This window comes from Spinacia oleracea, chromosome 2 (assembly GCF_020520425.1).
Source record: "Spinacia oleracea cultivar Varoflay chromosome 2, BTI_SOV_V1, whole genome shotgun sequence".
NCBI classification, from domain to species: domain Eukaryota; kingdom Viridiplantae; phylum Streptophyta; class Magnoliopsida; order Caryophyllales; family Amaranthaceae; genus Spinacia; species Spinacia oleracea.
Window position 1 is genome coordinate 110,637,881 of NC_079488.1, and position 16,024 is coordinate 110,653,904.

A 16,024-nucleotide genomic window follows, 5' to 3' on the forward strand; every position below is an offset into this window, starting at 1 on the left:
TGTACTATATATATCCCTTGTCATCAATAATACAATTCACGCTTTCGAGCTTTAATATAATCTTAGCAGATATAAAATATAACAGATTGTTCAATTCTTGCCGAAGTATCAGACCGGAACATAGCCAGAGTACTTTCTAATTTCTATTTCTTATTGAATTGCAATATGATCCTAATTAATGTTGTTTCGTTACAATATTTATGAATTTATATCAATTTGTGCTAGGATGTAGCCATCCAAGAGTATTTGATTTCTAAATGTTTTTCAAGATTCAGACTTGTTTTTCGTGTGGTTTTTATTATTATTTTCTATGATCGTATAAACAAAAGTTAATTGATATGATTGCAATATTATTGCGGTGAGTTTGACGGTAACGTTTAAGATACACTACAAGAAATTGTACCATTAATGACTGGAAATTCCGTCGTTAAAGTCTAATAATGGTCGATTAACGACGGGATTTTCTGTCACAAATCCGTCATAAAAGGGACGTCGTTAAATCCCGTCGTCACTACTACAAAAATGTCCAAAGAGACCTCTAAAAACAGACCCATTACATGAATTAACGGGTCTCTTTAGTTAAAAAGACCTTATATTACAAATAGAGGCTCTCTTATATAGACCTGGGCGCACTTACCAGACAATAAAATATAAAACAGAGACCTTTTAGCATAGATAAGAGGTCTCTTTTGTATGTGGGGTCCACTAGTAGAAAAAGTTGAGACCTGTCATCTCTTATACTGGGTTTGTTTCCTAATTTCGATTAATACGAAAAACTCTTTGTATAATTTTTCCATAAAAATAAAAAATAAAAACGTTGGGAATAAAAACGAAAATTCTTTCTCCCTTGTACCAGCGAAAAGTAACCCCTTCAGATCTAGAGTCAATCATCCCCAAATTGTCACTCCTTCATTCACAATCAAAACCCCCAATTTATCTTCCTCAATCATTCTCCAATTTCTGCACCTAATTCGAAGAAAAGCCAATTCTTTCAATCTTCAAATCAACAAGGGTTATAAAAACCCTAATTTGTAGAAAAACAAATTCTTGTAACGATATGTAATTTCAAAAGCTCGGTGGAAGGAAGCGGTGAAGTAATCTCGGATCTTGCTGTAGAGCCAAGGTCTCCATTAATGAAGCTGCTTATGGTGAGTATTTTGTCATAATTAGGTTCAATGGTCGTCCTCATCTTTTAGTGAAAAAACCCAAAAAGGGTGACGATAGAGGTGCAGATCTGCAATCAAAAAAATCACATTTTCGAGAAATTGAGGCACCAAGCTCTAAAACCGTCACCTTCTTTCCATTCTCAAACTTCATATTTCACTGGTATTTCCCTTTCTCATCAATGTTTGATTTTCGTTAGAGCTATCGTAATTATAAGCTTTTATGGTTTAAAATGGATGTTAGCCGGCGGCGTAGATTTGTCGATTAGGGCACAATTTGTTAATTTTTTCAACATCTCTAGTGAAATTTTGACCGTGTAGGTATTTTTAGCTATTATGTTTCTCGCTGCTAGATATAGGTTTAATGTTTATATGTGTATTCCATTGAAATTGAAAGTGCCTGATTTGTGACTTTTTCACCCTCCGCCGTTAACGTCGGCAGCATCTCTGGCAAGTATTGCCATTCATTTCATTCTCTCTCTTTTTGTCACTCTTAGTTTAAGTGTAATTTTTGTGTGATTATGTATGAGATTTACTAGTGGAGTTCAATTAATTTGATGAACAAATGGATCACCTTATTTTCGTAAAATGTCATTATCTATTGATTTATTTCAAATTTGAAGTGGAACATTCCTGTTTTTGACGAATGCTTTGATTTTAACTAATTTTTTCGTGTTTTATATTGTTAGAAATAAGATGGTTAATCATAGTTACAAAAGAATAGATGGCTCCAACTCCATTTACTGATATTGGCAAGAAAGCCAGAGGTAATTTGGATATTTTTGTTTTTTTGTTAATTGTAATTTTATTTGGTTTTATGACGCTTGTAATTCGTTTTATTTTGTGTGGATTATGATATTTGTAATTTTAATTGGTTTAGATTCATTTTATTAGGTTGGAAATAGTTGATTTTGTGGATAAATTGGAATTATGTGTTTGGAATGATACTCACAAGCCAGAGGTGTGTAATCACCCGGGAATTTTATGTTTATTCGTTGTTCTCTTACACTTCAACTTAATGTGCAAGAGTTCTATCTTTCAGGTAGAGCTGGCAATGGGTTGGGTTGGGTCGAAATCAGGTCGACCCATTTATAAACGGGTTGAGATTTTCCCAACCCAACCCGACCTGTTTAATTAAACGGGTTGAGATTTTCAACCCAACCCAACCCAACAATAAACGGGTTGACCTGAAATTGACCCGTTTAAATTTATTTTCCACTTTTAAGTGTAAATTGACTTGACTATAGAATTGTGAGGTGATATTTTTGTGGTATATCTCATAGCAAAAAATAATACTTCAATATGTATTTGACATGAATCAAAACTTCAAATAATTGTTCAATGTTGAAGGAAAAATGAGAAATAAAATCTTTTAAATAACATTCAACATATCTATATTACATACTTGCTTGAACTTAAACGGGTTAGGCGGGTTGTTTCCGGGTCGAACATTTCAACCTGACCCAACCCATTTAATTAAACGGGTTGGTTGGGTTGACCCATTTAATTAAACGGGTTGAAAATCTTGACCCAACCCTTTATTATTGGGTTGGGTTCGGGTTGGGTTGGTGGGTTAGGTCAAATTTTGCCAGCTCTACTTTCAGGTACTACCATGCCATGTCACTATTGCGGTTCGACTTCTAAAGGCATCACTTATTAGGTAAGAAATATAAAAGTTGTTTCTTCATTTCCCTTTCTCTTCATGTCCTTATTTTCTTTTACTTCTATGAGTATTTTACACTTTCTAATCTAAACTCGTATTGCTCATCTATAATGCAGTGTGGAATAAAGCGAAATTGACCTGTTCGAGTTTAACGAAGAAAGTAACGAGGGCGGAACAGGTGCAGGTGCTTCTGAGGGTGATGCTCAGCCTAGTCCTTCAGGGGAACCAGCTGCAACTAATACAGGTGAGATTAGAGCTAGAAAATATGTCGTGTCGGGTCGTATTCGTGTTCATGTAGAATATAAATGGGTTGGAAAATTCTCAACACTAATCCGACCTATTTAATAAACGTGTCGTGTCGTGTTGACCCGTTTAACTAATCGTATCATAATCTCTTGACACTAACCCGTTTTTTTCGTGTCCGGTTCGTGTCGTGTTGTCGTGTTTGTTCGATAAAATTGACTTTATTATAAGGTTTGTAACCGAATACATTAAATTATCGGTTGATTTTTCTTAATTGGTTTAAGTCGTGTCAGTTTCGTGTTGAGAATTTCAACACTAACCCGACCCATTTAAGTAAACGTGTCGTGTCGTGTTGCCCAGTTTAATTAAACGGGTCCTAAACCTTGACACTAACCCGCTTTTTTCATGTCCGATTCGTGTCGTGTTATCGTGTCATGTCAGATTTTGCCAGCTCAAGGTGAGATTGGGCATAAAATTATAGGCGAAACTGACCATATCAGCTATCATATGAAATCATTATCATGCTATAGAGATGATGTAAATATCATCATTTAATCAAAGGCTATTATTAGTTTGTCATTTTTAAATTTTAATTAGTTTAATATGGGTGGAGTGGATATTGGAAGCAAACAGTAAAGTGTTTTTTCTTTTTTCCAGTTCAGAGATGTTGGAAGAGCTTTACATTGATCGTGTATAACAAAGCACACACAGATACAATGTTATTACCCGCCATTGATTTTGCGCGTTTTTGTTTTTCTTTTTGGATTTTAGTGGACATAAAAAAAATCTTTGCTTTGAGTATTGATACTGATCCATATTATCAAGCGTTTGATGCCCTGTGTTGACGTAATGTTTGAGCTCTCTTCTTCCTTTGATTTCATATTATCAATATTGTCAGGGAGTTTAAAAGACCTCTTTCCATGTGTTGCAGTTTGTTCTTTTCAGCAGATTACTTTCTAATTACTAGATGTTGGTGTTCACAAAAATATGGATATCAATAAGATATCGAGGTTCTCTCCTGTGAGTCATACAATGTTTGATCCTGGTGGTCATAGATAAGGTAAATGCAACCCACATTTGACTCAGATGTATTAGTTTTACTTGAAACTGGAGCCATATTATTAACTGATGATGCATTTGCTCATTTTGAGCTCCTTCTATTTGGTTGAATATTTGTTTTGGCTAATTCCTTGAATCGTCTTTCTGTAAAATGTTTCAACAGAATAGGGGCAAGCCACCCACCTATAGTCGTTTACGAAGATTACTGGTTAGCCCTCGTCTATTTGGGTGTACGACTTCAGAGATATACATAGTATTTTTTTTTTATTAGGCTTATTTAGGTTGTAAAAAGATATTATTCCGGTACTTGCCCAATTTTTGTATTTTTAGAGGTAAAACTTAGATTTATGAAAGTGAAAAATCCTGAATGAATAATATGTAATTTTGTGTAAAAGATTTTGGATGTAATATTTGTTTATCTTTCGGTTGGTAATATAAGCAATTATCAATATGCAAACATATCAGCGTAGCTTTTATTTTTTTAAATTAAAAATTGTCAAAGAGACCCGTTAGGTGAGATGTTGGGTCTTTACTAAACCATTTTTTAAAAAAACAAAAATACGGCAAAGAGACCCGTTAGGTGAAATAGTGGGTCTGAGTTTGGTGAATAAAAAAATAATAAAAATTCAAAGAGACCCCTTTTCTTACATATGAGGTCTGAATTTAATGAACAAAGAGACCTCGTATCTTTAAGAATGAGTATTTTCCCCTTCTTAATTATTTTAAGTATGGTTTATATAACATACCCCCTTTCTTACCTGAGGGGTCTCTTGTTTCTAACAAAGAGACCCCCTTTAGATGAGAGGGTCTCTTAATCAAAGAGACCTCTGAGATAGAGACCCCCTCAAAAGGGGTCTTTTAGGCCATTTTGAAAGGATCTCTTTGCCCATTTTTGTAGTAGTGCATTAACCACGGTTGTTCCCGTCTTTGTTTGGTTGTTAATTAGCCCCATTGCAAAAGCTTCTGCGACGGATTTTTTGATCTGTCGTTATTAGGTTGTCATTAAAGATACAAATTCTTGTAGTGATAGTAAAATGACATAAATTTGATTGGCGTAGTGTTTCTGAATTCACCGTGTAAGCATTGTTTACGGTAAAGATTCTCCAATTAGTAAAACATTATGTTAAACTTAAATTAATTGTTTATATCAGGTTACAAGAATTGAAGAATGGCCATGGAAACTAAGGTTCAAAAAGATGGTGAGTCTTATTTGATCACCATTGGAGACAAGTTAATCACAACCACTTGGGCGAGGACGGAGTCGGCGGCAAAGAAGTGGATAAGTCAAGTCCAAAAGATGTACAAGAAGAACAACAAGAACAAGAAGCAACCCATGGTTGTCGGCCTCTGGGCGGATCGAAGCATCAATTATCCTAATGGCCGTTACACGTATTGGACTACTAAGTCTAAATGTAAGTAACTAAGTACTAACTACACATATTCCCTTCATAATTCATATTCCTTTCATAATTCATATCAGGACAATTTGCCATAAATATTAAGGTGTATTCGGTAGTAGCGTTTGATTTCACCGAACATTTGTAATAGTTACCCGCTAACTTAATAGCTAATTTTTACCCGCTGCTACCAGCTGCCTACTACTCAACCGCTAAAACCTACATGCTAATTTTGCCAAACATGACCTTTTGCTACCGCTATTTTACCATAGTAATCTATTTTTTAGGTACACTTTGCAAACTATATATTTCCAAGATGCTTTCATATGCATTATTAATCCTACATATTGTAAAAAAAATATTGTGTCCTCCGGACAAGTACGTGATACTGGATCTAAATACATGTGATGCATGTTTCATATTTCAAGATAATATAAAACACTCTTAATCAATTAGCAATGTCTTCGGTGATATTAGATCTAAATACACGTGATGCATGCTTCAAATTTCATGATAATATGATAATATATAGTAGTAACACTCTCTAATTAGCTTTGTTGTTGATGAAATTTCAGTCATTCACAAGAACCATCCGTACGAAGTCATCATACTATGCGCCGGCGACCAATGTCTCATGTGGGAAATCGAAGTACAGCTAAGGAAACCGTACGATCTTGAGAGTGGTTATCTCCTTATTCAACAACCCAAAATTCTTAAAGACTTCCTTTCCAATGACCGAACCACGGTCGTCGGAGTAGAGTTGAATACCATGGTTAAGAAGCTTCAGAACGGGACCGATTTTGCGATCCATAAGCAAGTGGAGATCAGAGACTTGGTGGAAGCGAAATTGGGGAAGATTGAGACTCAAGGCGAGTTTGCGAAGAAGAGCAATGTGTGGAGCTTAGTTAAGCCGGTACTTGGGACTGAAATGGAGGTGGTGAAGCCTAAACAGGTTCCATGGTTTTCTGAAAAATCGAGAGATGTTTTTTCAGAAGAGCTTGTTAAATATGGTAGCATTGAGGCTTTCCTTGTTGCTGAGATGGGTTCCAAGTTATTGAAAGATAAATCTTAACTTCACTCTGTTAGGTAAAGTGAGTGTAAAATTGTGTACTCCATATGTTCTCGAATATTAGTCTTATTTAGAATCTTGAACTATTATTTCTTTCTCATACGTACTTTAAAGCATATTAATGTGAGATCTTATTTTGTTCGTTTTGATGTCTAGTTTAACAATATCAAATTTTTAGATTTTTTTAACATACGTATTTGGAGGTATTTAAGTTTAAATATTGAGTTGAAACGAGTTGAAAAGTCAAAACAAGACTAATATTTAAGAACGGAGTACGTACTTTATCCTAAATAAGCAATATCATTATTGATATTACAATAGTGTTAAACTATTTACATACCTTTAGGCTTTAGCCTTTAAGTGTATGCTTCAAGGAGCAGCGATGAACACATAAGAGAGAGAGAATTTTGTACATTCCTCGATTTTAAGGATTTTATTCTATTTTCAAAGTTTTGGGTGGCTTTAACTTTTATTAATGATCAAAGTATAATTAGGGTGATTATGTTGTCATTAGTTGACTAGTAAGTCGGAAGATAGATGATTGATTGACAACTAGTTAATCATTGACATCGATTGTTAGAAAGACGGTAGTAATAATTGACAATTTTTAACAATTGTAGTAATTGACAAAGTCCCTAACCAACTAGGTAGTGATTGGCTTAAGGTCAATTCCATGATTCCATCGACATCTTTGATATCCAGTTACAAGTTCAAATTTGTGTTACATCTTAGATATCCTTTACTGCCTCGTTTAGTAGCCGGCCATAAATGATGTCAATGAGAATGAATTTGTACGTAAATTTGTAAGGATAATCAATATGCATTCACATGGTGATGCTAAATTCACTCAAAATTATGTCTTTTTCTTTATAAATTTTCATTACGACCCATTATCATTTGGGGAGTGGTATTAGGTGGGGATGCAAATATATGAAGAAAAACACGCTTGAGACAAAATTTCATTATCATGGAAATCATGATGCTATTTTCTTGTCAAATTACACTTAGATTTATCGGCAACTTTTGTGTAAGACCGTCTTATCGGAAAGACCACTTTGATTGCTTAACTAATTGGTTTCATTGCTTTACTAATTAGTTTTAGTGCTTAACTAATTAGTTTCATTGTTTAACTAATTGGTTTCAGTGCTTAACTAATTAGTTTCAGTGCTTAATTAATTAATTTCATTGCTTAACTTATATAACACAAATGTAGTCTTTTGTGTAAAACCGCCTTACATAAAAGTTTGTATAGATTTATTCTCATTCCCACCATGTATTACCGACTACCAAACGGGCCGTAAGTGTACGAATAAAAAAGTGTCTGGTTGAACTTTGTGATCACTAGTAAAAAAAACCCCTGTTGCAGCCCCCTTGTTGCAGCGTACAAGTATAAATACGCTTCAACAACCAGTCGGTCAACGCGGGTCAAACCCTTTAAAGGGTTATCGCAGCGTACATTTTAGTTGTTCGCAACAAATGCGTTTGTTGCAGCGTACAAAATAAAAGCCCGCAGCAACAACCCGAAGTTATTGCAGCGTACATGTTAATGCCCGCTGCAACAAGTCCGCGTTTCAAATTAAAAATTTTACTTTCCTAGTTGCAACGTACAAACCGCGCTCAAACGAGAAACGTACGTACGTTGTTCCTTCTCTGCTATAGCTCCAAGCCTTTTCCCTTAAACAAATATCCAAGGTCGCCGTCGAACTCAGCCCTGCGTCGCCGTCGAACCCAAGAGTTGCTCAGCCCTGCGTCGCTGTCTTGGTTCCGTTGGTTGCTCATCTCCCCGTCGCGTCGTGGTTCAGCCCTGCGTCGCTGTCTTGGTTCCGTGGTTCAGCATCTCCCCGTCGCGTCGTGGTTCCGGTGGTTGCTCGGCGTCGTGGTTCCGGTGGTTTCGGTATGGTGTGTTCAATTTCTATTTTCGTTTTTTATTTTCGTTTTCAGATTAGGGTTCAATTTTTGTTTTTGATTTTCGTTTTCAGATTAGGGTTCAATTTGGGGATTTGGGGATTTGAAATACACTTCCTCAGTACGGAGTATTTGGGGATTTGATTTGGTCCTTTGCTAGTCGTCGCCCGCCTTAGACCGTGGCCAGTGGGCACTTGTTGGGAGTGCGAGATTCTCTCTTTCTGTAATCGCGTTTTGCTGATACCCTTTCCTTATTCAACCTCTGCAACTTCTTCTGGCCGCCCCTATCCTTCAGTATGGTACTCGCTCTTCTCTTTCTCTCTCCTCACCTCCATTTTCATAACTTTCACTGCTTGTTTTTGTTGTAATGATAATTGAGCTCAATTTTTTTCATTTTTTGAACCAACAACAAGAAAACGTTATTGTTTATTTGATTTTTGTTGTTATGAATTCTAAAGCTAGGGTTTTAGCAAGAACTTGAGCTTAGTTGTGACAACAAAACGAGACTCTGTGTTTGCTTGGAATTTTGATAGATGAATACGAAGTTGAGGTTTGGGGATAATTTTTTTGATGATTCTTTTGGTGTTTAGAGTTGTCTGTGAAGTGGAAATACATTTATCATGAGGTGATAATGAAAAATTTCTGGAACTTGTTAATTTTTGCAATTGATTTGGGAATTAGGGTTTTGACTTGAAGTTCAGTTCTTGTTTGTACTTCTGTGGTTGGGTGGATTCCAGTGTAATCAGAATCAAAGTAGTGTAATGATGTGCTTGTATATGTTGTACGGTATATTCATAAAATTCAGTTGGATTTATTTATTTATTTAGGAGGTGGGCCGTCGGAGGGGGGGAGGGGGATTGACATAAATTTTGTACTCGTATATGGTGATATTCTAGTATATGAAGTTGTTGCAATTGAGGTTTTATTTTGCTTGGTGAAGGGTTTGGATTTTCTCATAAATTTTGAGGATTGTTTCAAAAATCTTTAAGGAATTGTGGTCGACCTTCTTGTCCTGTTTTTCTAGTTGAAGCCTTGGTATAAAGGATGTAGTATTAGAACTAGCTTATTTGGATCATTAGACAGTATGGAAGACTCATTCACACCATAGCAGACATTGAACAGGCTTTGTAGAATTGATGTTACTCGAGTTTTTTCGTAAGTGTTTAAAACTCAATGAGTTGGAAACGGTCACAAATCACAATGAGTCTTCTCCATATGTTAGATCATTACGAGATTGACATGTTTGCTATTGTCAAATCAAATGCATTGAGTTTAAGTGGAGTGTTTTTTTTGTTTTGTTTTGTTTTGTTCTTTGAGTTTAAATGGAGTTTTTAGTTTTCCTTTCATTGAATGAGCTGATAACTAGTGGAGTAAGTGATTGATTCTAATGTCTGATTTCAATGAAATTAAGATGACGGATAATTGGCTGGCTTTACTTCTGTGATATTTTTTTTTGAAAAAACACTCTGTAAATGGTGCTATGCTACTTTAGATCTCTTCATATGGGATGCACTCTATGAACTACTGTTTAGTTCAGCTATTTGATCCTGCCACTGATGTGTACTCTACTTACTTATTTGAGCATAAGCTGATCTCTAGAATCCCACTGTATTGCAAAAGACCCTTTAGTAATGAAATTGCTTACCATGTTAGATATACACCTATGCCTTTTTCCACCGCCAAGAAAAGTGAGTCAGTAAATTTTGTTTATACAGAGTATGATCTTGGTTATGCGTTTTACTATGTTACTAGGTCCCGGCCTTACCAGAAATATACTCTCATGGCTTTAGTAGTTCTGTTGAAATTGTGAGTCATTGGACCACCTGTCCAAATTGGTTAGTGCATGAGTCCTGAAAGGCAGAACTGCAGAAATATACTCAACTTTATAATGGATTAGTCGAATGGTTGTACACTTATTTTCTGAAGCTAAGTCGAACAATTAGACCTAAAGTTTTTTGCAAATGATGGTCAAGACAGGCAATGGGTTGTGAAAAGTTAAAATTGTAATTCATTATCCAATCAATCTTATATTCTGCTCCTCTTTATACTGAAGTGCATACTTGAGTAAGGAAATTGATATTCTGTTGTAGGTTTCTCTTAGTTAAAAATGCGTATCCTAGTTGTAGGATTATCTTGAAATCAGTGACTGAATGTGCATGATCAAATTCTGGTACTTCAGCACATAGACATGATTGTCATTAACCTAGATGACACTCTAGGTCAATGTTTGAGCATACTGGAAGTATTTATATAGGAATATCCTGCAAGTGATTTGTAATCGTCTGTGATATGAAATCTTTGGTTTCAAGATCCAAAGTATGGAAGTAAATCATCATGCATTTTTTTTAAAGGTATGAAAAATGGACAACACATGCTGATCTTAAGTTAAATATTGTGTTGCAGCTACAACTGTGTAAGATAATTTTCTTTCTGTTTATTAGTAAAATTATATTCAAGCATATGATAAATGAAATAATTATATTCAAGCACATTCTATATTTGGTGCAAGGCACTCTAGGTATCCCTAAACAAAATTAGAATTTTGCCGCCAAAAGTGCTTTTTTGCAGCGTACATATATGTTGTACGCTGCAACAAGGGAAAAAAATTTCGCAAAAATTCAGACTTGTTGCAGCGTACAAATAAATGTACGCTGCAAAAAATTGAGTAATTCAGACTTGTTGCAGCGTACAAATAAATGTACGCTGCAAAAAGTTGAGTCTTTTGCAGCGTACATATATATGTACGCTGCAACAAGTCCAAAATTTTGCCAATTTTTTGGCACTTGTTGCAGCGTACATCTAAAAGCCCGCTGCAACAAATCACTTTTTGCAGCGAACATTGTACGCTGCAACCCCCCAGTTGCAGCATACGATGTACGCTGCAACAGGGGTCTAAAAGCCCGCTGCAATAAGGGTTTTTTCTACTAGTGGATCAAGTTAAAGTTAAGAAAAACAGATCGATCTTTGTAGTATAATGTAAGAAAAATGTAAAATTTCGATTAACTGTAAGCTTGTTTTGATTTGATTTGTATCAAGTACTGAAACAAAAACACATGCAGACATCAATTCACTCAAAACAAAAGGAAAACAAAACATATGTTTGAAATTGTTGATTAGGAATTGAGTATCATCGATCATATAAGAGCCAACTGCTGCAAATTGATAGGGTAGCAATCCGACGGAGGTCCGGCGAAAACACGTTGAGCAAGTACGGAGTTCGCGGCTTCGGTGGTGTGATAAGCATCCCAGAACAAATACTCATTCCTGTTTGGACAAGGAATTGCAGATGGTATACATGTAATCTGTCCTAATCCACAACATGCCCTATCAATTACCGAAAATCCTGCAATTTTACAAACCAAACCCGATATGTTAAGCTGATTAATTTGTTTAATGTACATTATAATAAGGAATTTTCGGTAATTACCACCTTAAAGAATTCGACTTTTGTAATTATCGTTATAAAAAAATGTTGTTTATTTTTCAAATTACCACCTTAAATTTATAAACATTTTCAAAATCACCGCCTTCAAAAACACATGTCCTTTCACCAAGAAAGTACTCAGCGTCATAGGGGGCCAGAAACAACCATTTTTGTGCTTCATTGGTGTATAAAATGACAATTAAGATATTAAACTATAACCCTAATCCCAATTTTGAAGCTTAATTAGTTTAAATTGGCACTTTATTCAGTTTAAAACCACATATTAGAAAACCCTCAAATTCAACAAGTGAGACCTTAATTTCAAATTTTGGGAAAATTACCTGCTTGAATGATCTACCCATGATGAAAATTTAGGGTAATAATTGACGAAATTTGTTGCGTTAATTCAAATTACTTTAAAAAAAATTGAAGAGAAAATGATCAAATTTCGCAAAAATTTGAAGCAAGGTATGACCAACAGAGGAGAAGTCGTGATTTCATGGAGATGAAAAATGAGGGGAAACCAAAAGAGTCATAGGAGTGGGCCCCATTAACAGGGTACTTAACATATTCTGTTAAGAGGTGGAGATTTAAAAAAAAAACGTTTATAAATTATAAGGTACTCCAGTAATTACAAAAGTTGAAACTTTTTAAAGTTGTAATTGCAAAAAAAAAAAAAAAAAAAAAAAGAACCTCATAATAAATATTGTATAATTTGATGAATTAATCTTACCATAGGTAGCTGGATTGTTAAGTATATCTCCCAAAGCACCATAAGCATTGAAATAAACAAAGATTGCAGATGGATGATTAGCATTAAGCTGTTGCACGAGTGATCGAAGACCTTCATTGAAAGTACCTAACATTTGATTCACAGAGTCCAAACATCTTGGTTGCCCTGTTCCTCTCTGGTTTGGTATGCAACCAAGGGGTGCTAATCCCACTAGGAAAAACTTCCGCAATCCTACGTTGTATAACGCCTAGCAAAACGAATTAGTTAGCATAGAAAAATGTCCAACTTAATGTAACATGTGAGTGATGATAAATGTCGCATGTTGCCATAATTAAAATGCATCACATTTTACGTATCACTCTTTTAACAGTACCAACAAGTGTGTCAGATAGGATTTGACAATATTTACTATAAAATGGAAACAATTTTTATTATAGTTATATTAAATATATATTTTCTTTTCACTATAAGATTTTGTATCTTTAATGACAACCTAATTACGACGGTTAAAAAACTCCGTCGAAAGCTTTTGGACGGGGCAAACAACCAAGCAAAGACGGGAACAACCGTCGCAAATGTCTTTTACGACGGTTTAACGACGGGATTTTCCATTAACGACGGCCTCTTTTTATGATGGGTTCGCGACAGGAAATCCTGTCATAAATCAACGATTTTTGGCCTTTAGCGACGGAATTTTCCGTCGTTAATGGTACAATTTCTTGTAGTGTTTATCTTGTAAATTAAAAATTAAAAAATAGAAATTACAATCAAATAATATTGTTTTTATATTTTTATATAATTAAAAAAAGTGTTGCGACACAAATAATTTGTTGAAAGTTGCGACTTTAAATCATTTTACCGTATTCTTTTACTCTCATCCAAAATAATTGTCACATTATTCCGACTTTTCACCTTCTTTTTTTTTGTTTATTTAGATAATACCATATCAAAACAGACCAAATTAGATTAGTCCAAATTGAACAGACCAGAAAAAGCAAAAAAACAATCACAGAAAATATTCAGACCATATCAAATCATAAACTAGAAAAATCAGATCAGATCAGGTGAAGAGAACAAGGTCTAATTTGGACGGACAATATTTATACAGGGGAGTTTAAGTAGAGTATTGACATACCAAAAGTTGACGAACATAATGATTGAGGAGAAGATTGGCAAACTCTGGAGGCTTGTAATGGAAGCTAGAATCATACATCGAAGGCATGAGGTAGTTATTGATATAGTCGTTGCTCCCAAATGCCAACAATGCGACGGATTTTTCGAGATATCGAGTCATATTTCTACCACTCATAATGTTCCTCAACTGATCCAAAGTCTTCTCGAAGTTTAATACTTGTTGGCTTAAGCTAAAACGTTCACCCTGCATCCATCATCAAATCATACATCAGTCTCGAAAATCCTCTAAATTTTGTTAATAACAATGATTATCTAAACTTATCTTATCTGCATTTATTTCATCTGAACTTATTTTATCTGAACTTACCCAATGTCGACCGGTTTCGTCAAGGATACCGGCACCGGCTGAAGCGTAGTTGACACCCCTCGTAATCCTTAAGCCGGCGGACGCAGGATCTGCAAATGCCGGAAGATATGGCATGCCTAGCTTATCCCCTGTTAAACAAATTTCATCAGGAAACAGTTAATTCGATTATATTTTGATATTTACCATCTTTTAAGTTTCAGATTTCCACCTTATAAAAATGTAATTTTATATTTACTACCTTAATTTCATGAAATATTTTTTTTATTCACTACCTCTTAACAAAGTTCGATCATCTAACTTTCCGTCCATGTGAATCTTACTTAACTGACTTTTTTTAATTGATAACCTAATAAAATATGGACCCACATAGACTATCGAATGCATTAAAAAACGGTTAATACAAACGTGTTACAAAATTAATGGCAACTTTTTCTGTAAGGCCGCCTTACTGAAAAGACCACTTTGATTGTTTAACTAATTGATTTTATTGCTTAACTAATTAATTTCGTTGCTTAACTAATTAGTTCTAGTGCTAAACTAATAGATTTCATTTCTTAACTAATTTATTCAAGTGCTTAACTAATTGTTTCAATTGCTTAACTTATATGACACCAAGGTGGTCTTTTGTGTAAGACTGCCTTACATAAAAGTTTGTACTGCGTATAAAACTAATGAGGAAAATATGAAATTACACTTTTTAAATGGTAAATATAAAAACCTGAAACTTAAAAGGTGGTAAACATGAAAAAATCTTTAATTCAAAGAGTTCACTTTTCATAAATGATAGCATGTTTAAGAATTAAAACTCACATGATAATTTGTTATCAATCGAGATCAATACTTTGTTCATGATACCGATCAATAACAAATCCATACAAAAAACAACATAGTATAAGTAAAAAAGAAAGGGGGAAATGATGGAGTTAATTACCTAGGATATCAACCACAGTCCTGCCATTACAAAACCTTCCAGAAGGACCTTGGTTAAAGTCACAACCATAAGGCCAGTAATTAGATTTTGCAACAGACCCAAGAAAGTTGTTATTTCCTGTATCGATTATCGAATCTCCGAACGCAAACATGGCTGAAACAGGAGATGATTCTAGACCTTCTTGCGAAGGTAACTTGATTGAATTTGATAAAACAAAATGTAGAACTAAAAGCAAAGTTGCTATGCAGTAGTATTTCATCGTCAATCCCATTATTTAAAGGGTATTGTTTTTTCCTAATGAGAAGAAGAAGAAGAAATACCCTTAAACAAAGAAGGGCTAATTAATTATATTGATCTAGGATTTATGTTGATAAGCTTGTTTAGTTTTGTTGGTGAATTGAAGGTGTGGGGGTGATGGTTTTATAGGCACCAGAGTATGGGATGGGGTAAGGTTAAGAACTCGAGGGGTAAAATTGGAATTTAGGAATAATCTCAATTATGGACGGTCTTCTTAATTAAAGTAATTCGATTTCCCTCAAAAAAAAATTAAAGTAATTCGATCTAATTTTGGGATTATATGGCCGATCATAAGTTAGGCGGTGGACCATGACGCATATTGAGCATGATGCACCTTAAAAAACACAAGTACATAGCACCTTACGTGAAAAGAACATGATATATTTATTATTCATAATTTTTTATTAAAAAGTGAAATAAATATTTGTTTTTTATAACAAAAAAGTGAAACAATATATCGCATTTTCTTTTGTCACAACGTCATGCATGTTGTTTTGTATATACATATATGTTTCTTTGGGTGCATCGATCATGCTCATTGTGTACCATTATCCAATATCCATAGTCCAAAATTGATCCAGTTTTTTTTTTTTTTTTTTTTTGACGGAAATTGATCCAGTTAAAGGTTTACCAATTAAG

At 34.6% G+C, this 16,024-nt stretch overlaps 2 protein-coding genes across 5 annotated transcripts; one reads left to right on the plus strand and one right to left on the minus strand.

Moving 5' to 3' along the window:
- The first annotated feature begins 43 nt into the window (after window positions 1–43).
- Window positions 44–6,679, plus strand: LOC110796177 (uncharacterized). Of its 4 annotated transcripts, none has more exons than XM_056837832.1 (6): window positions 56–1,326; window positions 2,768–2,823; window positions 2,943–3,070; window positions 4,001–4,129; window positions 4,292–5,540; window positions 6,101–6,679. In XM_056837832.1, the coding sequence occupies exons 5-6, from the start codon at window positions 5,297–5,299 to the stop codon at window positions 6,595–6,597; spliced, it is 741 nt and encodes a 246-aa protein (XP_056693810.1). In that variant the 5' UTR covers window positions 56–1,326; window positions 2,768–2,823; window positions 2,943–3,070; window positions 4,001–4,129; window positions 4,292–5,296; the 3' UTR covers window positions 6,598–6,679. The 4 variants fall into 4 exon arrangements, 3 of the variants coding, with proteins under 3 accessions (XP_056693808.1, XP_056693810.1, XP_056693809.1); XM_056837831.1 differs by having other exon boundaries at window positions 60–1,930; XR_008928511.1 differs by having other exon boundaries at window positions 66–1,326; window positions 1,853–2,823.
- Window positions 6,680–11,485: 4,806 nt separating this feature from the next.
- Window positions 11,486–15,448, minus strand: LOC110796174 (GDSL esterase/lipase At1g71250). Its single transcript, XM_022001208.2, has 5 exons — window positions 15,089–15,448; window positions 14,158–14,285; window positions 13,792–14,034; window positions 12,657–12,903; window positions 11,486–11,842 (listed from the first exon to the last, which is right to left on the minus strand). The coding sequence occupies exons 1-5, from the start codon at window positions 15,357–15,359 to the stop codon at window positions 11,634–11,636; spliced, it is 1,098 nt and encodes a 365-aa protein (XP_021856900.1). The 5' UTR covers window positions 15,360–15,448; the 3' UTR covers window positions 11,486–11,633.
- Between the last annotated feature and the right edge of the window lie 576 nt (window positions 15,449–16,024).